This window comes from Lithohypha guttulata (genome assembly GCF_036872675.1).
Source record: "Lithohypha guttulata strain CCFEE 5908 chromosome Unknown scaffold_4, whole genome shotgun sequence".
Classification (NCBI taxonomy): Eukaryota; Fungi; Ascomycota; class Eurotiomycetes; order Chaetothyriales; family Trichomeriaceae; genus Lithohypha; species Lithohypha guttulata.
The window spans coordinates 1,470,907-1,494,292 of record NW_027042753.1 but is presented as its reverse complement, the minus strand read 5'-3'; the positions used below and the strand labels follow the sequence as shown (position 1 = coordinate 1,494,292).

The following is a 23,386-nucleotide window of genomic DNA, read 5'->3' as shown; positions in this document are numbered from 1 at the left end:
TATTGAGGGCAAGCCATTTCGCCTTGACAATCGAGAAATTCTTATGTGTGGCTGCTGATCTAGCTCTGCTGTTCTCCTCAGGAATCACAAGATACTTCCTAGGTAGGTTAACCAGACGTGGATTGTTCGTGACTTTGTACGCTATTTTCCAACATTGTGGCTGAAGCCAGGAAATGCCGCGGTCGCCTCTTCTGTCATTGTGCTCGTCAATGCGAATCGTCCACTTCTTGACATAAAGCAAAGAGCCGCAATGAAGTAGGCCGATCAAAGTGAAGAGGCCACATAGTTCGGCTAGACCCGGAAAGAAGTCCAGAAGATGTAGTGTCTGGAAGGACACAAAAGCTGGGGTCAAGATGACGGGTAGAGCTAACCAACGACGTTGAAGGGATACTGTCAGTAATACGCCAGTTCCGGCTTGCAGCAAAATCCAGGATGTAATAGGTATCAACGAACCAAAAGAGATGCTCGAAGCCATGCATGCAACAACGATATTAGCCCGACTGACCGCACAACGCTGTCAATGTGGCTGCCGAGTGATGAGCGACGTCTGGCGGCATATTGGAAGCTGTTTTGGTCACGGAATGTTCTTGCAAATTGAGCTGTCTCTGGAATGCCGTTTGGCCATACATTTCAAAGAGCTCATGATTGTCCTCATAAGGTGTGCTCAAGCAGAATTGCCTCTACCTGTACCTCGACAAGCTGGTATAGATGAATGCCAAAAACCTTTTCCCAAAGCTTGGAGTCGCGATTCCGAACATGATAGCCCTGCCAAGAACTGGTGGGGTTGTTTTTCTGATCTCGCATTTTTAGCGTGACAGATTGTCTGCTGTACCACTGTGTCTCTGCTGGTAGAGTACCACGATCGTTGGCTGTGGACGATCAAGCAATCTACTTAGCATGCATACTATTTCGGTTTGCGTCAGTAAGCCTGACGTTGACAGTGCCAGCCGTTGTACGTCAGCATTTCGCGATTACTGTTTTCAATACAGGACGCGATTCGATGAGATTACTTTTACCCCGGAATTGATGGTCAGGTCCCGAAATGCGATCTCCATTACGCTACGGGATCAAAGTCAGAGCAAACACGGCCAGAACCAAATGGGCATGGCTAGAGACAGGGCATAGGAAGCTAATCTTCTTCCATCCAGTCACATTGCAAGCATGACCGTCTCGTAACTTTTTCCACATCGGTTCCTCGCCATAACCTTCTGTTACACCCGCAGAAGTGGTTCCTCCTTCCCCAAAAGACGCACACTGTCCCTCTAGCGAGAATTGAGGAACCTTGTCAATTTGCTCGGATTTGCCTTTGCTGCAACCACTTCAAAATGTTTCGCTTGCCGCGCTGTGTGCATGCGAGCAGATTTGCTCTGCTGCTTTTGCGTCCCTACCACTCCTCGTGATGGATTGACATCCATTCACACTACCACGTTCCTTATTCTATATCGACCCTCCTTTAAACTGACTCTGGCAGAGCTGCACCAACTCCAATTTTCGAACGACAGTCTGCGCCAGGAGCGTGCTCTGATTCAAAAGTCCTTCTTTGAGAAAAACAGTAGAATATGCCGATTGTGCCTACGTCAGCATCTGCCAGCTTTCCGGGTTGCGCGTTGAGCTGTACGACATTGCTACAAGCCGAGCAGATATGTATGCCACCGAATCAACCTCAGGCCGGTCAACTTGTCTACGACCAGTGCTTCTGTAACTCGGCTTTTCTTACGCCTTTTGCGACCACAGCCGATGGAGTATGCGTGACTGAATGTGCGATCCCATCAGACAGGCTAAGATTGCAATCATGGTTCAATAATTTCTGCGCACAAGTCAGTAGTGGTGTAGATCCCACCACCTTGACGGCAACCTCTTCACAAGCGGCCGCGACTACCGTTACCGCTACTTCGACAGCGACATCTGGCACCGTAACAGTGACCCCTACAAGCACATCTGCTAGCTCTTCATCGTCGTCTCCCGATCAAAACCAATCGTGGATAGAAGGTCACTGGAAATGGATTCTTATGCTCGTGATACTGGCCATTGGACTAGCCTTACTAGCCTGGCTAGCTGTCTGGCTGAAGCGCCGCCACAGACGCAAGCTCGAAAACCTCAGAGCTACTGCTTCAGGTTTTAGCTATGTTCCTGAGAAACGTCCTGCCAATGGTATCAGACGATCTGCAACGCCCGATTTGTGGGGTCCTCATCAAATGATGCAGGCGACCCAAGGCTACGGCTATGCTAGCGATGAAATCGTGCAAGCACCGAAGGAGGACAGACACAATCGAAGTCATCGCGGCACCGAGGCCGTGAGTAGACCTGAGAAGGACGCGATCGAGATCGCCGACATCGAGAAGAATGCTGCTAGCCTCAGACCATCAAACAAGCGCGCTCGACCTTCAGAGCTTGAGGTCAATGCTCGAATGATAGGCGCGGCTGATCGTAGGAGCAAGAGCCGTACAAAAATACGTCGAGAAAGTCAGAAACATATGGTTAAAGAGGTAGAAGCTTGATTCGAGCAGCATCTATCCGGAACAAGATCAGAAACATCCCCTGTCATTCCTCACAAGACTTGATGCAAAAACAAGGTACGGATCCTACAGAACTTCCTTGCCTGACTATACTGGCAGTCCTGTCGTCCGAAGGCTTCGACTACCTGGCGACAGTGCAGTCACATCATCATGTTATCAGTCAACTTTTCAGAAGCTCTTTCTTTGACCTCATTCCAGTCTTGCATGCCTGACGACGTCTTCACTGCAGGACAGGGATAGACCTATGTTATGACGCCTGTCCAGTCTTGTTCTTTCCGTATGAGAAGATACCGACTCATTACCTACCAAGCTCTTCCCCAGCAGGCAGCTATCACAAGAGCATACTAGAGTACACTCACCAAAAAGCTACACCTGGAACGATGACGAGCGCCATTATCTCCTCCAATGCTCACGGTGACCCCGAAATAGGTGATGAGATTCCCACGGTCCTGAAGCAAGTGACCACGTACAAACGCCGTGCGGTCGTGGGTTGGAATCACCAGAATGATACACCAAACGGTCTCCAAAGCGGCAAGGTCTGGGGCTGGGTTTCCGAGCACGATCATTTCTGTGTATACGACGAATCGTTCAATAGGTCACTCGAGGCAGGTGACGTGAGATTCTGTGGAGTGGCCAACTTCACCATGGTTAGAATGTTCCACCCATACTGGGCACACTTTGGAAGGGTTCCCCGCGACATGCACCCACGCGACAAAGAGAGATGTCGCTAAAAGTACAGACAATTGATCAGAAAATGGCGAATTAGCCAAGATCTTCCCGTCGATGATGACCTCCAAAATCCAATCCAACCACGACAGACTGGCAACAGACGAGGCCGACCTGCTCGGCGATCACGAGGCGGGAGAGCTCTAAGAGGAGGACGAGGACGTGGACGAGGCAGACCAAGGGCATCACGATCCAGAATTCGTGAAGGTGAAGACAAGGCTAGCCGCGATCAAAACCGAGACGACGTTATAGCTATATCCGATGACGATGACGACGACGGGGGATCTGATACGGAGCTCCTAAATTCCATGCGACGGGATAGGGCTGCAGCTGGTAATGTACAGAACAACGACGGGCTATTCACTAGTCCTTCTGCGGAAGAAGTCAAGACAGAGGCTAGATCAGCAAGCGTCCGCTTTGATAGAGGCTCTAGTGCTCGAGATCGAAGTGTCGAAACGCCAACTCTCAATTCCAATCGACCCGATCTCACTGACAACCAGGACGAAGGCGAGGAAATCACGCCTACTACTGGCACGACAGATTCGCTGGTCGGCAATGATGCTATGGATTACCCATTAGTCGAGGACGATACTCGACCCGTGGACACAAACGAAGTCACGCAGCAAGGTATGACGCCACTTCCTTCGTCGATGGCCACGACCGTTGTAGGTTCAGCTGCCTCTACTGTCGAGGACGCCTCTTTCCCTCCTTTGCCGGGATTGACTGGAGAAGAGAAGTCCATGCGGGAGGTCATTGATCTGACAAGATTTCTGGTCGGTGAACGAATGGAGCCGATTGTCATTGACGACGATTGAGCGAGCAGAATATGGATGAACTGTGGCGAAGCGAGGAATCAGATGGCTAAAGTGCGCACAGCGAGGGAGTCCTCCTGGAATGTGCACTTGCAAAAGTCATGTGTTGTGATGAGCTTTGACCATCAGCGAAACTTGAACCTTCGCACTCACTCGAAATTTTTGAAGAGTGATGCCCTTATAAATGCTCCATACTGAGAGGATGAGTTTGTAAGGCAGTATGCCATCAAATCCATCGAGTGATAGCTTAGCACTGACTCACGTGAGAATGGCTCACATCGATGAGTCCTATGCTAATGCTCTTTGTCCCTTACCACGATTCCTTTGTTCATAATCGCAGTCTGCATTCGTTTGTGACAATCCAAGATCGTTTGGGTGACATCATGCGCATCACAGATATTGTACTGCCATCGCTGTTTGCGTGTTCTTGAACTTTTACCATCCTCCATAACCTAGCAGATCGAGAAAGACTCCAGGGAAACCCTTGTCTGCGAAGTGTGATCTGTCTGGTACTAAACACATCTACTCAGCGCGCACAGGTTTCGAACACAACCAACAAAAATGTTTCGTCGCAACCCCTTCACAAAACTCACATCGTCTCCCTCTTCATCCTCCAGGGGAAGCCGCACCCCAGTCTCACCATTTGCCAATGACCTTCCAATACCCGAGAACGAGGTTGCGGCAAGTACACCGATCCCCGAACGTCCGCCGCTATATACATCCGATTCGTGGAACGATCCACCAATGTCGTGGACTAGCCAGGCTGCCGCGTATGATGTGAATCCGAGGTATACAACGGCCAACCAGTCGTATACTCACAGGAGGAGAAAGAGTAGTGTGATTAAACACTTGGTGATGGGTGGTGATGAGGGCGCGCGGTATCAGCCGGCGTATCAGGATTGGCGTGATGGTGTTAGAACGCCGGAGAGTGATAGTGAGAAGTGGGATATGAGACATGCCGGATTATCGACGGAGCGAAGTAGAGGCGCAGTTGTAAAGGTGTTGGCTAGTTTCCTGCTTGTTATCAGCATTGTTCTAGGTGGACTGTGGGTATACGGTGGTGAGATGCCACTCGTCGCGACACCAGATACGAGAGTGGTGTCTGAGTCGATATCAAAGATGAGGATGAATGCAGCAGATGCATGGAAGAGTGCCACGAGCAATATCAATATTACAATGGTTGGGGACAATGTGGCTTGGCACACCTCAAAGATTCAGGAAAAGATCAAGGGAGCTTGGAGTCTGAACCAGGACGTACACAGTGGATTGGAAAGAGTGAAAAGATGGATCACTGTGTCGACCGCTCTCCGACCAAGCAACGATCCAAGAGGAGACGAACGCTCGAGTCCAGTCACGGTCACAGTGACCAGTACATCTGGAGGTAGTGTTAATCCTGATTTGACAAAGTTCATGCCTGAGACGCTTGCGACCATGATCAAAAGCGCTAGAGCTACTCAAACGAAGGCAAGCAATTCAGGGCCTGCAGTGAGCCTGATAACGCCAACCAGCACCCAGGAGAAAGAGAGTTCCGCAACCGTCCTTGGAACGCCGGTCCAAGTCAAGGAAGTACCGAGCGATGGAATCGACAATGTGATCCCTGAGCCGCTGAACATTGTCGAGGAAAAGGACGATGAGAACGAAAAGAGACCAGCTCAACACGGTCGAACTGGTGAGATGTGGCGGAAGCATGCTGATCCGGGTACTGGAGATAGCGAGATTGACGAGCAATTGCAGTCGTTTGCAGGGACATTAGCTGACGGAGTTTCACCCGCTACTGAGACTTGAGTCTTTGAGGGAGTATAGATATTGGAACAGATAGTGACAACCCATGTATAACATGAACTCAGCCTTTCCCACGAAGTACTGTATGTTTTTATAGTAGGACTCAATCGTTCTTCAGAAAGATCACAAACCTCGCAGTAATGGACGTGTCGTGCGTTCGTAAATCGTGGAGACTGTACTGTAGTGAAAAAGCAAGTAGGTAAGAAGGTAAGAAGGTGCGATCCCCATAGTTACTACTTCCGGATCGGCGCCTCAGGCGCGTCTTGTCACGATTATGACGCGCCCGAACCGACAAAGTTACTGGCTCGCTAGCACACTATTTGCTCAGCTTCAATGTTGACATGTACAAACATTGTCAGTCCCTTACATGCTTCACATCGTTCTGAACCAACCCCTACAATGGTCCTCTCCTCAATCAACTTATAGATTTATTTACTATCCTCAGAATGGCATCTCGTGAGGGTTCCATAGCAGCATCGAGCGAAATAGACCCGGTCGATGATTCTCGCTTTGCATTAGGAGAGGCCGACGACAATGCAAGCGCATCCGATCTTCCTCCTCGAACAGCGACACCAAGCTCTACTAAGGGTACGAAACGACCTCGTCCTGTAGCAAAGAGAGCACGACCAAAGAAGGGAGCATCAGCTCTACTCGTAACTGAAGGGGCTGATGGTACAGAAGATGAGACACCCGCCAAAAAGATTAAGCGATCCGGTAGTGAAGAGCCAGATGTCGAAGGTACAGCTGTAGGCACTAGGAGAAAAGCAAATGGGACAGTCGGCTCCGTATATTCTGGAAGCAAGATCAGACACATCAAGAAGGCTGATGGAATACCCCTTTGGCGCAAAGACATACAATATGCCTTCCTACACGAAGTCGTCCATGACGAGACCAAGTGCTTCACGAGGATTAGCGATGGCAAGAAAGATTGTACCTTTGCCGAGATTTATATCGACTCTATGGCCCGAAGTTCCAAGACATCTAGAATTCTTAAAGATAGGCTGCAGGTCGACAAGCCTGCTGCTCAGAACATGGCCATGATCTGCCTACTGGTCAATGTGGGTAGGATGAACACCACGCTCAACTTCTTCCCAGAAATGCGAGCGCAACTTCGAACCTACCATCCTATCCCAGCATTACAAGCATATCCGACACAGAAAGACTACAAGTCCCTCCAAGATGCCCCAAGGTTGAAGTCCATACTCAAAGGTGCCAGTGAGGACGAAGAGCAGCCAAGGACATTGCCACAACTACGAGAGAAGCCTGTCCCGAGAACAAACCCTGTCAACCTAATCTTCGTCCTCTCCCAAGCTGCGAATGAGGTGTCTCAGATGCACTTCCTCGACAAGATCGACTTCTTTGACTTGGCGATCCGGCCAAGTATATCGAGTCATTCAAGAGCTGTGGCCTTTCTGTGGTTGATGTGGTGGTATCTGGAGTCTGACTTTACAAAAGAGGCTGCTCTGAACAATCCATTCGGTCCAGGCGAGTGCCGGGAAGGCCAAGATCCCGAGAATCCAGATGATATACCTCTTCTCGTACCTAAACTCGAACCTATCACTGAGCAACAGGGCGACGACGAAAACGTTGATCCACAAGAAGAGATTGATTTCGGCGCCAAGATGACTCAAGAGCGCGAACGCTTTAATGCTAAGGCTGAGGAGGACGCCGCCCTTGAAGGCAATGGTCGAGAATTTGAACACAAGGGTATCAAGAAGCTCAAACGCACTGCTCGCGATATGGGCGATGACATTGATAGTAGTGACATTGATTCAGTCAGAGCAAGTCCTGGCGTGTCTGCTAGAAGTCCTGCTCCGCTCGACCTTCCAGGTCAGCCTTCCTCAATATTACAAGCAGACAGTATTGAAGATGACTGGGAAGCTATGGAATCACACCCAGGACGAGGTCGTTACAAGCGCGTTAAGGGCAAGAATACACCTTCAAGAAGCAGGCAGCGTCAAAGTGAGCCTGGCTTTGGTTCTATGCGGGTGGCTGCTGGTCGCTCTCGGTTGGGTCTCAACAGTGACCGTGACACTCCAGATACCGGAAGAGGCACTCCACAGCCGCCTGGTATCAACCATCCTGTGTTGACACAGTACCCCGACCCTCGCCAGCCAATATTCGACGCCAGCCATATGAGCACTGCTGGGATGCCATCGTCCATGAAATCTCGTGCTCGCACTGGTTATCAGAAAGAGCTCGAAGAACACAAGCAGAAGCGCATAGGTTGGCTTGTAAGCAAGAAAAGACGACAAGCTCTGAAGGAGCAGAAGCGCAAGCGAGAGCAGGCAGAGCCGACCTGGTTGCTTAGGGACATATACAGGATTTCGCAACTGCCTGACCTTTATGATAGTGAGGAGGATGATTCGGCCGCCGCTGGCCTGACTATGCTCCCTTACCCTGTACCGTACCATCGCGGCACAGGCATCGGAGGTATCATTCCCTTGAAGCGAAACAACAATACACCACAACTAAGTAAACAGAGATCAAATGACAATCAGTCTCCAGTCAAGGATGAAAGAGGCGAAGACACTCTCGACTCAAACTTTACTGCAGACAATGACCTCGAGGACTACCTAGGCGAAGAAGTAGAAGACTGGAACAAAGTCTTCCTGCGTACCCATAGAAGACTCGACGCATGGAGCGGTGACAAGGACTATCAGAGGTTTCTTCGAAATAGGCAGCAAGAAGAGCATAGACTCGTCCTGCCTCCCGTCACCACATTACCAGGACTCGTTCCGAGCCTACCACCTTCTAGTGTTAATAATGAAACCCCGCGGAAACCCAGACATGAATCGAAGAAAAGCCTTGAGGAAGAGATTAACGAAGATCTACTCGCCGAACGTAGTGCCGACGAAGGTGAGGATGATGAAAAGATCGATGCAATGGTAATGGTTTAGTGTTGGCAGGACGGAGTGGGTAGTCAGTGGTTACTGGATAGCTTGTGATGTCGAAGAGATATATCGGCTACACAGAGTGACTTGAGCAGGGACTTGGATTGACGCTGACAGATAGCAGCAAGAAACTCGACTTGTGGTGCTACATCTATGCAGTTGAGCCAGCAGCTCATCAATGTCAGGCTCAATGGACGATAGCCTCCACCTTGTTTCACGGCGGCAAAGCGCACCAAGGCTAAAAGGCACGACGTAGCCTGCGCAAGTGGTAATTTGACTCTCCGTAGTCGGCATAACAAAGATCATGTTGCTGCAAAGGGAGCTGAATAGAGTGCCTGTCTATGCACCTCGTTGTAGCTATGAAGCTGAATAGCGAATACATGTTCTGCCACGCTGCAGCCGGCATTTATGAGTTGTCAATGAAGACAATGCTCATTATCGTGGCCAAAGCCTTAGATATGGAATTATTTGGTGTGAACCAGTCTTAGCACTGAATACAATCGTCCTACACACTTCAAATTTGTCGCCCCAAACAAAATGAAAGTCCAATCCTTCCAGGTCAGCGCTCTTCTGGCAGTGACCCTTCTCACACCATATACCGCAGCTGGGCCGCTCGTCGCCTTTATCTTGCCCTTCATACCCTCGTTGGGACCTATTTGTGAGTCGATGACTCTTCCCAAGTTCTTTAACTATTATACTGGTTGAGGAGAAGCTTCTGGATCTATCGCGACAAGCCTGCTGACTTGTACAGTCGGCGCTGTCCCTGCTGCAACAGCACTGGGATGGGTGGTCGTGAATAGAGGGCTGTACATAGCTTCGAGTGTGGTTGTGGGCGAAATGATTGCCGGAACCATCATTGGAGGTGCTGTGGGGGGAGTCAGTGCCTCGAATGCTAAGGAATCCAAGGCACTAGCTGCTGCTATATCGGAGGCTTCAGTATCGTCAGTATCTCACGAGTCGCTTTCGAGGGCTACTGTGTCGTCGTTGCAGGCGGAGTGGACGCAGAACTCGATCGCGTTGCAATCTAGCTCGGCCGCCGCGGTCGCTAGTGTGAATGAGCTATTCAAAGCTCCCGGGACAGCACCTGTTGATACTGCGCTCGATCCGTTCACGTTCAAGAAGCGGTGGATGACTGAAACTACGATTCCGACTGTGACGTCTGCGCCTTCAGCAGCGTTGCTGGATAGGCGAGGCGACGAGCTTCCAATTCCACCTGTTGCACCTGTCTCGGCAGTTCCAGCTGATTTTGTACCGCCGACGTACGCTGGTGTGCCAGAGTACAATATCCATATGTGCAAGGTTGATATTGTGGCTATGGGGACGGCCGGTCAAAGTCTTGTTATGAACAATCCAGCGGATCGAGGTGAGTGTTGGGGTGGGTGTGGAAGTTGTAGACTTGCTGACGGTATGCAGTTCTTCGAGTCGACAACGTCCCGTCTACTTGGTAAGTTCTGCCCCAGCGCATTCCATACCGAATCGCGTTTACTGATGTCCGCAGCATGGTGCTCGCAAATTTCGTCATGGGCAATCCAACTCTGGCACCTTTCGCAATCCCGATGGGCGCGGCGAGTTTACAATGGAACGATGTAGATCCTGCTGCTATAGGGAAAGTGCGAGAGTTTTTTGGTGTTCAATAGGTATTATACATGATGCAGAGATGAGCATTGTGGAATGGTCCATTAAGCGTGGAATTGGTATGGTTTCTGGAGCAAAAATGAAAGGTCAAGATCGACTCAATCATGGAGGAGGTTCGCGCATCTTTCTTGCGGTAGGAACTGTACCTACCTCTTTTCTCTAAATCTTGTCTAGCAGCAGTAGCAGGAAGGAAAGAAGCAAGGAATGATCAGGCACGACTTGTACCAAGACTCATGCGTGCTTGGTCTCCTTGGTCACCGTACCCTCCCATGACGTGTTTTCCTCATTCGTCGTGCTGGAGCTTGGCTTCATCGTGGAGTATATAGTGTAGCGGGTGATGACCAGCTACAACTAGACAATAGAGATATTGCTCATGCGTGTGGTATATCAATACATCCGTCCTTGAAGAGATTCCCAATATGTACATTTTCAGCTCGTTTTTGCCGAGCTTACTCCTCTTGAACTCTGCAGCATCAGCACACCTAGCAGGAACCGAAGAATTTATACGTAGTCAGCAAGCTATTGCTGAGATACCTGCTTCAAGAAGTTCTCGAAATGATCTTTCTTCAGTAATCTCGGAATCACCACTGCTGTCACTCCATCGAGCATTGGTAGAAGTTCCATCGATTTCTGGTGATGAATTAGCAGTAGGCAAGCTTGTCGTCTCAACCCTAAAGGCTCACGATTTTATCATTACTACACAAGAAGTTCCGGACCCAGATAACAGCACAGCGAAAAGATGGAACATATATGCTACACCAGACCCGAAGAAGTACTCAAAGCGCTCAATAGGCTCTGAGTCACGAGTCAAGCCATCCAGCCCAAAGGTTCTTCTGAGCTCACATATCGATACCGTACCACCATTTATACCATACAAACTATCACGAACCAAGAACTCTAGCTCACGAGACGACGTCTTGATCTCCGGCCGAGGCACAGTCGACGACAAAGCTTGCGTAGCAGCTCAGATCATAGCAACCCTCAACCTGCTCTCATCTTCATCCACAGACTTTCATGCCAGTGACATCGCTCTCCTCTTCGTAGTCAGCGAAGAGACAAACGGCTACGGTATGAAACACTTCTCGAACTCAACTCTTTACGATTCCATCAAAGACTCACTTTCTGCAATCATTTTTGGCGAACCCACTGAAGGAAAATTAGCAAGCGGTCACAAAGGCATCTCGATGGCTCATCTCGTCGCTCGCGGCAAGGCAGCACACAGTGGTTACCCGTGGCTTGGTCGAAGCGCCAATAGCATGATCATCCCAGCGCTTATGATATTGGATAAATTAGGAGACTTACTACCTGAAGAAGGCGGCTTACCAAGAAGTAAGAAATACGGCAATAGCACAGTCAACGTGGGCTATATCAGTGGTGGCGTGGCGGCGAACGTCGTTCCTGCACATGCTGAAGCGAAAGTTGCGTTTCGCCTTGCTGGAGGGACGCCAGAGAGTGTCAAGAAGACTATTTTGAACGCTATCAAAGGAGCAGATCCAAAGGGTGAATTGGAGGTTGACATTTTCCAGGGATATGGACCTGTGCCGTTGGATACTGATGTGGATGGGTTTGAGAGTATAGTCGTGAATTATGGTACGGATGTGCCAAATCTTGAGGCGAAGGATGGGGTGAAAAGGTATCTGTATGGTCCAGGAAGTATATTGGTAGCACATGGGGATGATGAAGGGTTGACTGTGGGTGATATGGAAGCAGCGGTCAAGGACTACGAAAAGCTGGTCAAGCATGCGTTGACATTATGAAGAGGTAGTTGTGAACCAATGCTTGAATTCAACTGCTAGCCAGGCGAAGGTATAAACTCGCCAGCTGGCACTTCCACGTTAATCCTGCTCTTAGCCTTCGAATCCAGCTTCAACGGCGTAGGCTTATCCTCGTCAAGCGATTTCACTTGCAAAGTGCTGGCCTCAGACTCCAGCAGGACATTACCCTCAGCCCTAGCAAGCTTCATCAGCTCTTCACTAGCCTTCGTCTTTTCTCCCGTGATCTTGTCCCACACAAACCCTTCCTTGCACCACATCCACGTCATCCATGCACGCAGTTCTTTATCCATAGGCAGCACCCGTTTCCACTCGGGCTCAAACGGTACATTACCATGCATCTCAGCTCCTTCACCATCATAGGCAGTAGCCAGACCACGCAGTTCATCTCTACAGAACATACGCCAGCTATCGTGGCTATAAGGTCCCAGTCCAGGCAGATGACTGATTTCCCAAGCCACTCGGGGATCCGTATCGTCGATCGCTTCATCAGCTTTCACATCCTTTCCGTCACCCTTGGCGGGATACCCAAGCTTCCTCCATCTCCGTCCTTTCACAGGCGGATCCTCGACCCACTTCGCTGACATAGCTATACACTTTGCTGCCCTCTGATTCTGAAATCCAAGCTCGCGAATGATCTCCGTAACGTCTGCTTGCCTCGCTTGCGCGAGCTTCTCAGGCGTAGGATACTTCTCCATTAGCTTGTAGAAGATGGGCATGGCTCGGGCTCCGGGCGTTTTGTTCAGGAAGATTGTGGCGAGCAGGAGACGGAAGGGGTCGTGGCAGAGTCGTTCTTGCATGAGGCCGAAGCGTTCGAGGTGGAGGGGTGGAAATGGTAATGTGCTTAGGAAGTGATCTCTTTGTTTGTGAGGGTGAGGGAAGTAAGGTGACTTCGTTAGTCCTGATCTTGGTTTTGCTTTCGCTGGAGGTGTACGCTTCTCTTCCTTGATAGCGACAAGCTCGGGCTTAGTTTTTACCTTTTTTGCTTTGGACTTCTTGGATTTCCTTTCCGTTTCTGCTAGTGCGAATGGGTCAGGGCCAATGTCTTCGGGAACATCGGTCAGGTCTGAGTCCTCGAATTCTATACCGCATAGTATGTTCTGGAAAGCGGACTGGCGTTCTTCGGGCAATGCAGCGAGAACCTGCTGCCACGGGACCAGTTTGGCAGCATCCACGGTGCTCATCGAATCGTGTACTGTAGCTGGCTCATTTGGCAGTTGCTCTTCCTCCTCAATATGTTGTGCCTTCACCTGCGTTTTCGTCTTCTTTCGAGGTTTAGCTTTCGATTCATTGTATTTACGAGGCGTGACTGAGTCGCGTCGAGCTGCTGTGGTATCAATGTGATCGTCATCCTCTGACTTGTGCACTGCAGGCACGCTCTCTTCTCTCTTCAAGTCGGCTTTGCTTTTTCGCACCACGGGAGCGACCTGGTTTTCCTGGCCGTCACTTTTGTCGTTCTCTTTGTCGTCCTCGAGTTTGCGCCTCTTGGTGCTGCGCCTTTCACTCTTCACTCCAGCTTGCGGCTGGACGAAATGTCTCGAAACATATTGCAGAGTCCTTCGCTTTCTCTTCTTGCTTGGAGCTTTGTCACTGTCCTGGCTCGGTAATGGGGGGTGGACTGTATCAGTAGTCATATGTTGATGTTTGCAAGGTGAAAGGATCTCGAAGATAGACTGGGGAAGTTGGGGGGAATCAGGGGTTACGGAATTGCCAAGAGAGCGGAGAAGGAATCCGAATAGGCATTACATGCTACTCACGAGTAATATACTTCTTGTGTTCTTGAATCGTGTTATCTCGAGATACTAGCTATCAGACTTTGAAGGACGGGGAGTCCAAGATGGTCCAAGTTGTGGAAGGCGGTGCGCCTGTCGCTCAAGCATTCTGAGTGACAGTACAGTCAGGGCTTATGTATACATAGCTATGCATGTCTGGGCACCATTCCAGGCAGCTGTCCTACTATGACTCACCTCAGCAGCGATATAGCCAGATACAGGTACTTTTCTTTAGCATGGATCGCTAATGTGGGAGGATAACATGCGAAAAGACTAACAATGCTGTACTCATACCACTTCAGCAATGACCTTGAACACACAGAAAAGCAACAAACCTGCTCAACATTGCCAGATCCGTGCAGTTTACGACGACGATACGATCACAGTCTATCAAGCCTACAACTCTGGGATAGCTACTGCTGCAGTCGAGGCTCAAAGATTAGACGCAAGTCCGCTTTTCAAGCCAGCACGTATGACGTGGATCAAGCCCAGCTGGAACTGGATGATGTATAGGTGTGGGTATAGTTACAAGGATAGCAACCAGAACAACGTGCTTGCTTTGAAGGTCAAGCGGGAGTTCTTCGAGGAGTTATGAGGAGGAGTGTAGAAAGTGAGAGTGATGAGACACGCAGAGATGGGGAACAGGTACGGGTGCAGTGGGATCCGGAAAGGAATGTGAGATGTGGGAAGCTGGATGTCAGTAGGAGGGTGAGGAGCATACAGATCGGTATCCCACGTGGCTTGAAGGAGAGGTGGGTGGAGGATTCAATTACGCAAATCGAGGATGTCACGGAAAGGGCTAGGCAACTGAAGAAAGTCCTAGACGAAAACACGGTAATTGACGTTGAGGAACTTGTCAGAGCAGGTCTGTTACCAGTTGAGAGAGTATATACATTGCCAGAAGACATAGAGCGAATTCTTGGGATAACACATAGTTGACTGAACCAGAGGAAAAGCTGGCGTTTATCGATTTGCTACACAAGTGCCAATGACATAGGCCTCTTTAGTCTGCTGATGTTGAGACCTGGTTAAGTCGCTAATGCACATTTTCAAGGCACAAGAGTGGTGAGCGCAGTGGCAGGCCGGGGCTGTTTAAATATTGTTACAGACTGAGTACGCCGTAGAGCTGAGATATTCTCCACTCATTTACATGTTTGTGACATGCTGAAATGTTGCCCATCATTTATACATAACCCCACAACTTAGGGAAATTTTCAGGAATTTGTAGTCTCGAAACAGAACCAGTTCTCCTTTTCGCAAGTGCTCGAAAAGGCATTTGCGACTGTGTTGGGCATACTCTTGATGGCGGGAGCTGGTATGGTTGGGTCAGTTCTTGACGGGTGTCGAAGCCGACTTTGAAAATGAACCTTCTGCAATGCCTTATGCTGTTTGGTAGGTCGTTTTCCTTCCAACTCTTCGCGATTTGGGAATCATATTCCAGCAGGATAGCTACCCTCTCTTTTGCGGTTAAAGGCGCGCTGTGAAGAAATTAGTTGAGCTGCCACACATAACATGTGGTTATATTCAAATACCTGATCTTTCAGCCACCTGCGATACCCACTCACGCTCCCTATCTTCTCGCCATAATAGTCCGGTACTGGATTATTGGTGCTAGCTCCCATAGGATTTACACGATGTCTCTTTATTCTCTCAAAGAAGGCGCGCTCTTTGACCGTGAATTCTGGTAGACGACTTCGATGGAACAACTTCCAAATGGTGTTTCCAAAAATTGGACCGATCAACCACCCAAGAAAAGTTGCAGCAAAGGTAAGCAAGCCCATAGAAATAACTGGATCAAGCGGTAGCAGTCGGGTGATCTCGTCAGTCATCTCTGGCTGAGTGCTAAGAAAGACGAAAGCGCCACCAGTGACGACGATAGAACAGAGTATGCTAGACGCGAGAGAGTAGCGACGACGAGAGGTTCGTAATCCAAAGAAGGTGTTCCAATCTAGCACTGTGTTTCTAGGTGGTTGATTTGGGTTTGCTCTTATTGCTTCAGCTGCAGCACTCGAAGCTTGCCTTGTCGGCGACCATCTCGACGACCGTATGCTTGAAGTGTAGCAAGACGATCGTCCTGACAGTGCGGTTTGTGTCGCAAGCCTCGAAGCTATCGAAGAGAAATGTCTGGTTGCGGGTAGGGTCGATATCGAGGATTGTGAGGCTAACGTGGAGGTCAATGTCGTCGCCCGCACAGGACAGTATCGTAGGCCAAGCCTGAAAGCCACCAGCGACATGTTGAGTGCGTGTGTCGCTGTGAAAGGATAATCTACGATGAGCTGGGTGCAGTTGGTAGAGAATCTGTGACGAGGCTGCCCTCTGGATGTGGCTAGCTTTGGGCAAGTGCGCTAGCACGCTTAGGCGGTCCAGGGTTCTGGTTTAACCAAAAGATAGACACTCCTAACCCAAAGAGCACTAATCCTAAGCCCGAGCAAGAGGTGGGTCTGCTCTTAGCGGAACACATAGACTTTCGGTGCACACGAAACACCTTCATGCATCCACTTTCTCTGTCAATCGTTCTTATTGTGCTTCTCAGTCGTGATTGCCATGTGGTTCTCACAAGACTAAATCTGTAGGGCTCTGCAGACTACCAAACGTTTAGCGAGTGTAGAGCTGGCACCAACACCAAGTACGGATTGGTGTAGCAGTTGATCTTGCAGGACTCCGGTCCCTCGCATTTCTGCTGCCTCTTTTCATCTACACGATTGGCCGAAGCATCCCTAGCTCTACACTATTTCTCTGCCCTTCCTTGTCCCGCATCCAGAAGTGCCCGACTCCTCTCAGCTGAGCACGCGTTCGAGACATGCAGTGCTCTCACCTAGCGGTCGAGAAGTCGAGTTGTGTTGCTATCGTTGCCATGGTCTGCCGTCGACTTTAGAGCTGATCTTGCTCATCCCCCGCAGCACATACTGAGATCGGTTCGTCGCTTCCTCTTGATAGCGACAACTACAGGCCGAGGAGCAACAATCGACGACCTACACTCCTGGAAATGCACTGTGGTGTCTATCTTGACTTCGCTCATACGTAGTGCTGGTTTGTTTCTCGTGCGGTGATCAGCCGTCACAGGGCAAATGCCACGACCGAAAAAAGCGGGTGATGATGGAAAAGAAGTGAAGAAGCGATCGAGGAATGGCTGCTGGTAAGCAGGATGGCTGTCATCTCAAACGAGTGTCTGTCTAATCGACCTCTAGGCCGTGCAAGTCGAGAAAAGTAAAATGGTGAGTCTGCACGAAAGGAAATGGGTGCCGGGACTGACTTGATGCAGCGGCGAGGAGAAGCCAGTATGCGCAAACTGCCAACGACAAGGCGAAGCATGCGATTATAGTATTCGCCTAAACTGGGATGGACGGAGTAAGAAGAAAGAGAATGGCACAAACGGCTTCCACACCATTTCCTTCAATTCACAACCACTACCATTGCCTGCCCTCTCGCAGTCACTCCAAGTCAATGCTCCTCACAATAGCGACAGTGCACTTCCAGCACTTGCGCCAGCTCCTGTACTTACCACGATTGAACAAATGCCAATCCTCCCTGGCATCGACTCAAGAAATTCGAGCGGCTCTTCCGATCAATCACTTCCTCCAGTATCGAAATTGGGACATCCAGTTCGTCCCCTGCCTATACCTCATGTCACCACTCCGGCACCTTTCTTACGAAATCCGACGTGGGACGCACCTATTGGCGCTGGCTTCAATACCGCGCGCAATAACCTTCGAGGCTCGATATCCTATCCATCTCCAATTGATTCCTCTTTCGGCAGTCCAAGCTATACCTCCACCACGTTCAGTATGAACGGAAGCTCTTCATACCATATGCCACCTCCCATGACATCAAATCCTTCTCTGCTGCCAGATGCCGTACCGTCACCATACAATAGCGCAAAGAGGATGCGTATGAGTCCTCGTGCCGATAACTTTAGTAGACAACCCGCCTTGAGTCGGTCATTGTCGTCTAACTATGGTCATATTGACGATGTGCAGCGCCATTACTTCAACCCGGGCACCTCAACCTATTTTCCGCCGCACCTTCGTGATCCGCTGACCCCAGCCACTTCTTCAACAAGCCATCTCAACGATGGTGATGATAGACGCATCTCGGTTAGCTCCTTATTGTCAGAAGACCCCGACGAACTGCCTTCTCGCAAAAATTCTTCAACCTCATACCCTCTAGCTTGGAACCACGAACCAATGCCGGAGCCACCAAGAAGAGGGTCGCTACATCAGAGGATGATATCATATTCAGAGACTGAAACCTATGGTCATGACCGTGGTCTGCCTGACTGGGATCTTGGTCGCAACAACGATACCGTGGCACTCAGTGGTGGAAATACTCCCTCGGAGCACAGTGACTTTGAGTCCTGGCTCAATGATGCCGATCTTGGCATACCAGAGTTTGGCTTTCGGCTTGAATCAAAGGATCAAGCTTTCAATCCTGGCGGGTATTATTCGTCTCCAGTACCCATCAAGATACCAAGGAAGCTTGAGCCGCTACCATCAACTTTGACCACCAATCCTATGAACCTGTTGTACTTCCATCATTTCCTGAACCATACTGCACGAATCTTAGTCATTCATGATTGTCCAGAGAATCCTTTCAAAACAATCTTACCGAAGATGGCTGTGGAAAGTGCGAACCTCCTCAACCTGATGCTCACGTATTCGGCATGTCACCGAGCAAGGCTTCTGGGACACAAAGAACCTGTCAACAGAATCGCTCATTGGGTAAGAGATGTCTTTCCGAGCTTACGGCAAACGCTTGACGAGACGCAAAACACAGAAATCTCTAACGCAAACCTTGCAACAGCAATCATGCTTGCATCTCTCGAGATCATCTCTCCCTCGAGTTTTGGTATTGCTATTCCTTGGCAAGCTCATCTCGGCTTAGCCCGGGGCATTATACGCGCTCGAGGAGGACCACATTCCATCTCTAGAAAAGACCCCGTTATGTTCTTCCTCAGCAGATGGCTTGCGTACCTCGATGTCCTTGGTTCGCTCAGCAGCAGGAACACGGAAGAGCCACTCTACGAAGCAAACTTTTGGCAAAGTTCATATGAGAGCACTTCGGCAAAAGAACTATCTTTGACCGATGATGATGATGGAGATGATGACGACGACTATACCATTGACTGCTTGCTTGGCTTCACAACACGTTGCATTACCATACTTGCGCAAGTGGCGTCTCTGGCGCGACAAGTCGCCCCGTATAGAATGCGTGGGCACATCGGCATAGTGGACGAGTCGTGGACACCAAGCCCCGATATCATAAAGAAAGCTGACAGATTGAAGGCAGATCTTGAAAGAGCTAGGAACCATGAACAGTGACAGTGTCATCATCATAGTCCAGTTCTGCTGAAAGTGACATTGACATATGCGCCACCACCTACTCACGACCTCAACGCAAAGGAGGCGGACGAAGCACTTGCGACCAACGATGCTTTCCATTGGGCCGGCAAAGTGCACCTGTTGCGCCGAGTATATAATCTTCCGCGATCGCATCCGGAGGTTGTGGAAGCTGTGCAGCAAATCATGAACAAGATGTATGCTTTACGGCAGTTGGGGAGTGCCGAAGCCTGCAGTCTGTTCCCAATCTTTACCGCTGGTGTCGAAACTGAAGATAAGCTTCATCGGGCCGAGATCCTTTCCCGCCTTAAGGGCGCTGAAGGACTCGGAATGTGTCAGGTCAACCGTGCTAGGAAGATCATGGAGGAGTCGTGGAAAACGGGCGCAAACTGGGAAACACTTGTAAAGGGCGACTTCTTTGGCTAACTTTGTTTGACGTGGTCACTAGAAGCCTAGTATCTGACTATCAATTGTTCTGCAGTCGAGGATCAGAATGGCTAGGGCTCCTGACGTGACTTTCTATCTTATATACAGCTTTGAAAGCAAACAAAATACTTTGATACCCCTAGTCGTATTCGCAATCCTGGGATGCAATCGGATATACATTTCCATCCACAAATTCTAGCAAGTGTTTAAATTCGACTACATTTCCTTATGCGCTGTCATCACACGACCGAGCATCAATGGCGGGTCGGGTGAGCATCTTCCTGATGACGTTAATCGCAAGGCCGTCGTTCCACGGGTGCCCACGAACAATTCTATTATTGATACTCAACTTCCTTCTGCAGCACGTGGGACATCAGTCGAGGCCTATACATATTCGCTCTCTATACTTCCTTGTTGTATAAAATTTTGTTGATATTATTATTGGTGTTTCTTTGAGATATACTATCCGAACATCTGCGGCAATCTCACAATACTGCTCGTGCGACGAGCCAGCAAGACCCTCAACGCAACATGGCGAAGAATGAGCGTTCCCCAGCTGCCGACCGACTGCTGCACAGGCATCCGCTGCAAAGACTTGAATCACCATCTAGAACTGTTTCTGCTGTAGTACATGTAAGCTCACGGCAGGGTTCGGAGTTGGCCCAGACTGATATAAAGCAGATAATCGGACTGGCTAGTTTTGCATACTCTTTTGATTAGTGAGTCTGGTGCGCAGCAAGGGACCTCGCTTCTTGCTCTTTTTCAACTATAGCTATAGACAGTGGTTAACAAAGAGCAGTCTGTTAAGTCATCCGAACCACATGTAAGTACAAGTTCGTCTTCAACAACAGCAGCACTACTAGTCTCCAAACGCCCAGTGCAAAAGATCACGATTCTGACATCGTCCTTTCCAGCAACCAATCCTACGGCTGGCACTTCCAATACCTCACCATCATCGGCCTCAGTCTCGCAACCATAACCTTCACCCTAGGTCTCCTCGCCGACATAACCCTCAACCGCCAACTATTCCTCTTCAAAAATATCCTCTCCTGCTGCTCAGCTCCCATGGAGACCCTGATCACCACACTTTACTGGGGACTTCGCGCCATCGACCCGGAACTCGTTGTCCCCAAAGAACTCGAGCTACCACTTCCGCCAGATCTATCGTTCCACCTCATCCCGACGGCAATGTTACTCATCGACCTGTTATTCCTGTCGCCACCGTGGGCGATCAGTGCTTTGCCGGCGCTGTGTCTTAGTCTGGGTATTGCGTTTACTTACTGGTTTTGGATTGAGCTGTGCTATACGAGGAATGGGTTCTATCCGTACCCTCTGTTTGCGTTGATGGATACGAAGCAGCGGGTTGGGTTGTTTGTGGGGAGTGCGTTGACTATGACCTTGAGTACAATTGTTTTGAAGTGGTTGTATGGGAAGGTGAATGGTGTGGAAGACGAGAGCAGACCGGGTTCGCTGAAAAAGGTAAATTGATTTGTGTCGCAGGCATCGTTGCGCAGGTTAAAGCATGTCGAGCCCGAACTTCATCTCGGTCACGATGGGAAAATTTGAATGCGAGTTGAGGATCAAGTCATCTAGCATGTTCGCATGTTGTTCAGTATCTATGGCGATACATTGAGTAACCTGTTTATCAGACGCGAGTACGTGACTTTGGGATGGTTGGGAACATTACGGCCTGATCCGATAGCAGCTGCACACGACAAAGAGACGGTCCGTGTATGGTGTTCTCTGACGTTAATGTACTTCAGAGTATCATAAGGATTGAGTCTGAAACCGAGCAGGTGAATGCTGTAATTGTCTTTCTCGTCAAGGCATAGGGCTGGCTCACAACCAAGCAGTAATTGACGTGGTTGCCGAGCAGCGACATGTAAACCTACCTAGGTATATTTGATGAACATGCTTCGAGCTCAAGGTAAATATGTACACACAAAGTTGAATTGAATTGCTAGATAATCCTGATCGGAACTAGCCGACGCGCCAGCTTCGTAACGCGTCGCGACGTCCTTCTCATCTCGAAGGTGTTCTAATCTTTTCGGCCCAGAGCCATTGACGCAAAAGACGTAACTATGGTTGACAACGGTCAATGCAGTAGCGTGACTGCAGTAGTCAGTCGCAACAAAGATCTTCGAGACGTTTGCAATCTCGTGAATGATACCCCAAGGGCAAGGATCGTCGACTTAATCTTCTACCTGAAACACCAATGAAAGGCAGTTGCGATCAAGAGCCTTCATGAACCGCAACATACATACGGTGTCCGCGAAATTTGCGTGAGGGCATCGTTGCAATCCTGGGATTCTTTGATGCGACCGTCTCATTCAGTCGGGACATAACGCGTGTACTCGAGTCGTTCAGGAATTCTCAGAAAATTGAAGAAGTAACCACTTTAACCATATCGTCGGTCCACCATGATGCTCAGAAGAACCAAAAATCCTACGAATCAGGATTTTCTCATGTTAAGTGAGTAAGGGGAGGTGCCAGTAGCCAACGCTTATTCTCCCCACGTACCCAGATTGCTACTGCCCAGGGTTCGTTAGCTATGCTGTTGACAAATATCTGCTGTCTCTCCCTTCTACCCTGTTTGATTCAAGCGGTGAGTTATGGCTATGAAAGAGAACGGCGTCACAATCATGAACGGAAAAACTATTATTCATCGAACACTACTGCTGCAAGAGCCGATGCGACCACGTCATCGTCCGACAACAGCATGATGTTACAAGGTTTCGAGTGGTATGTCAAGAAGGACGAACAACACTGGAGGAGGCTCAATGGACAGCTCGAGAAGCTATCAGCAATTGGTGTAATCAGCATATTTAATACACCACTCCAGACCAAATTTCATCAATTCGCTGTAGGTGAGCAGACCGACCTCAGGACAGTCTTGGACAATACATGGCTATCGATTCAGCCGGATCAGGCAGTAACCTACGTGATGAACCACGATACTCAAGAAGGTCAGGTCCTGAGCATGTTGATTGTGGAAGGCTGGTTTATACCTCTTGCATATGCTTTGATCCTCCTCAGAGAAGCTGGCTATCCGTGCATCTTCTACGCTGATCTCTATGGACAGCACAACGGGTTTGGCGATCTCACAGCACCATCTTATGCTAAGCAGATTGCGGATTTGGCTATGGCCCGGAAATACTTTGCGTACGGCACGCAGACCGACTACTTCAACGATGCAAACGCGATTGGGTGGGCAAGACAAGGCAGCAGCGACCACCCAGAAGGCTTGGCAGTGGTTATGAGCAATGCTCAAGGTGGCATATCGACTTTGACAATGAATGTTGGGGTGCACCACGCAGGGGAAACGTGGTCCGGCTTGTTCGGAGGTGAAGGTGCAGGCACTATTGCTGAGGACGGATCTGCCGACTTCGTGGCTGGCGCAGCAAAAGCAGACGCTGGTCAGAGAGCTGCATTTGATAGCTGGGACGTCGATATCTGACGAATCCCAAGAAAGGAGTGCTCGTAGGAACGTTTGGTTAGAAATGGGACCACCCGGTTGGATTTTGGAAAACATGGGCACTACCTGCTGAACCAATGAGTGATGATTCGCGTGTCTGTTCCTGCTTTAGCCGAGCTGAATCGACCCACTCTGCCCCAATTTATTTTCCCAAGCAAAAGATTGAGATTGAATCATCAGGTCAACTGGCGCAGGTGTGCATTGCAACACTCGTGACTGGTCGTCTCCCTACCAACTACG

The 23,386-nt window shown here is 49.6% G+C and overlaps 11 protein-coding genes across 11 annotated transcripts; 10 read left to right on the top strand and 1 right to left on the bottom strand.

The window, feature by feature from the left end:
- Positions 1-1,737: 1,737 nt before the first annotated feature.
- On the top strand, positions 1,738-2,498 carry LTR64_005696 (uncharacterized protein; the record flags this gene model as incomplete). Its single annotated transcript, XM_064900034.1, has 2 exons — positions 1,738-1,742; positions 1,778-2,498. The coding sequence occupies 2 exons, from the start codon at positions 1,738-1,740 to the stop codon at positions 2,496-2,498; spliced, it is 726 nt and encodes a 241-aa protein (XP_064753346.1).
- Positions 2,499-2,896: 398 nt separating this feature from the next.
- Positions 2,897-4,057, top strand: LTR64_005695 (uncharacterized protein; the record flags this gene model as incomplete). The annotated part of the gene is made up of 2 exons (XM_064900033.1): positions 2,897-3,163; positions 3,251-4,057. The coding sequence occupies 2 exons, from the start codon at positions 2,897-2,899 to the stop codon at positions 4,055-4,057; spliced, it is 1,074 nt and encodes a 357-aa protein (XP_064753345.1).
- Positions 4,058-4,615: 558 nt separating this feature from the next.
- Positions 4,616-5,839, top strand: LTR64_005694 (uncharacterized protein; the record flags this gene model as incomplete). Its single annotated transcript, XM_064900032.1, has 1 exon — positions 4,616-5,839. One exon carries the CDS (start codon positions 4,616-4,618, stop codon positions 5,837-5,839), a length of 1,224 nt encoding a protein of 407 aa, XP_064753344.1.
- A 443-nt stretch (positions 5,840-6,282) lies between these two features.
- Positions 6,283-8,736, top strand: LTR64_005693 (uncharacterized protein; the record flags this gene model as incomplete). Its single annotated transcript, XM_064900031.1, has 1 exon — positions 6,283-8,736. The coding sequence occupies one exon, from the start codon at positions 6,283-6,285 to the stop codon at positions 8,734-8,736; it is 2,454 nt and encodes an 817-aa protein (XP_064753343.1).
- A 531-nt stretch (positions 8,737-9,267) lies between these two features.
- On the top strand, positions 9,268-10,367 carry LTR64_005692 (uncharacterized protein; the record flags this gene model as incomplete). The annotated part of the gene is made up of 4 exons (XM_064900030.1): positions 9,268-9,388; positions 9,482-10,093; positions 10,144-10,174; positions 10,229-10,367. 4 exons carry the CDS (start codon positions 9,268-9,270, stop codon positions 10,365-10,367), a joined length of 903 nt encoding a protein of 300 aa, XP_064753342.1.
- Positions 10,368-10,784: 417 nt separating this feature from the next.
- On the top strand, positions 10,785-12,122 carry LTR64_005691 (uncharacterized protein; the record flags this gene model as incomplete). The annotated part of the gene is made up of 1 exon (XM_064900029.1): positions 10,785-12,122. One exon carries the CDS (start codon positions 10,785-10,787, stop codon positions 12,120-12,122), a length of 1,338 nt encoding a protein of 445 aa, XP_064753341.1.
- Positions 12,123-12,157: 35 nt separating this feature from the next.
- Positions 12,158-13,771, bottom strand: LTR64_005690 (uncharacterized protein; the record flags this gene model as incomplete). The annotated part of the gene is made up of 1 exon (XM_064900028.1): positions 12,158-13,771. The coding sequence occupies one exon, from the start codon at positions 13,769-13,771 to the stop codon at positions 12,158-12,160; it is 1,614 nt and encodes a 537-aa protein (XP_064753340.1).
- Positions 13,772-14,213: 442 nt separating this feature from the next.
- LTR64_005689 (uncharacterized protein) lies at positions 14,214-14,504 on the top strand (the record flags this gene model as incomplete). The annotated part of the gene is made up of 1 exon (XM_064900027.1): positions 14,214-14,504. One exon carries the CDS (start codon positions 14,214-14,216, stop codon positions 14,502-14,504), a length of 291 nt encoding a protein of 96 aa, XP_064753339.1.
- Positions 14,505-16,977: 2,473 nt separating this feature from the next.
- On the top strand, positions 16,978-19,227 carry LTR64_005688 (uncharacterized protein; the record flags this gene model as incomplete). The annotated part of the gene is made up of 3 exons (XM_064900026.1): positions 16,978-17,045; positions 17,098-17,124; positions 17,172-19,227. The coding sequence occupies 3 exons, from the start codon at positions 16,978-16,980 to the stop codon at positions 19,225-19,227; spliced, it is 2,151 nt and encodes a 716-aa protein (XP_064753338.1).
- Positions 19,228-19,431: 204 nt separating this feature from the next.
- On the top strand, positions 19,432-19,671 carry LTR64_005687 (uncharacterized protein; the record flags this gene model as incomplete). Its single annotated transcript, XM_064900025.1, has 1 exon — positions 19,432-19,671. The coding sequence occupies one exon, from the start codon at positions 19,432-19,434 to the stop codon at positions 19,669-19,671; it is 240 nt and encodes a 79-aa protein (XP_064753337.1).
- Positions 19,672-22,393: 2,722 nt separating this feature from the next.
- LTR64_005686 (uncharacterized protein) lies at positions 22,394-23,128 on the top strand (the record flags this gene model as incomplete). The annotated part of the gene is made up of 1 exon (XM_064900024.1): positions 22,394-23,128. The coding sequence occupies one exon, from the start codon at positions 22,394-22,396 to the stop codon at positions 23,126-23,128; it is 735 nt and encodes a 244-aa protein (XP_064753336.1).
- Between the last annotated feature and the right edge of the window lie 258 nt (positions 23,129-23,386).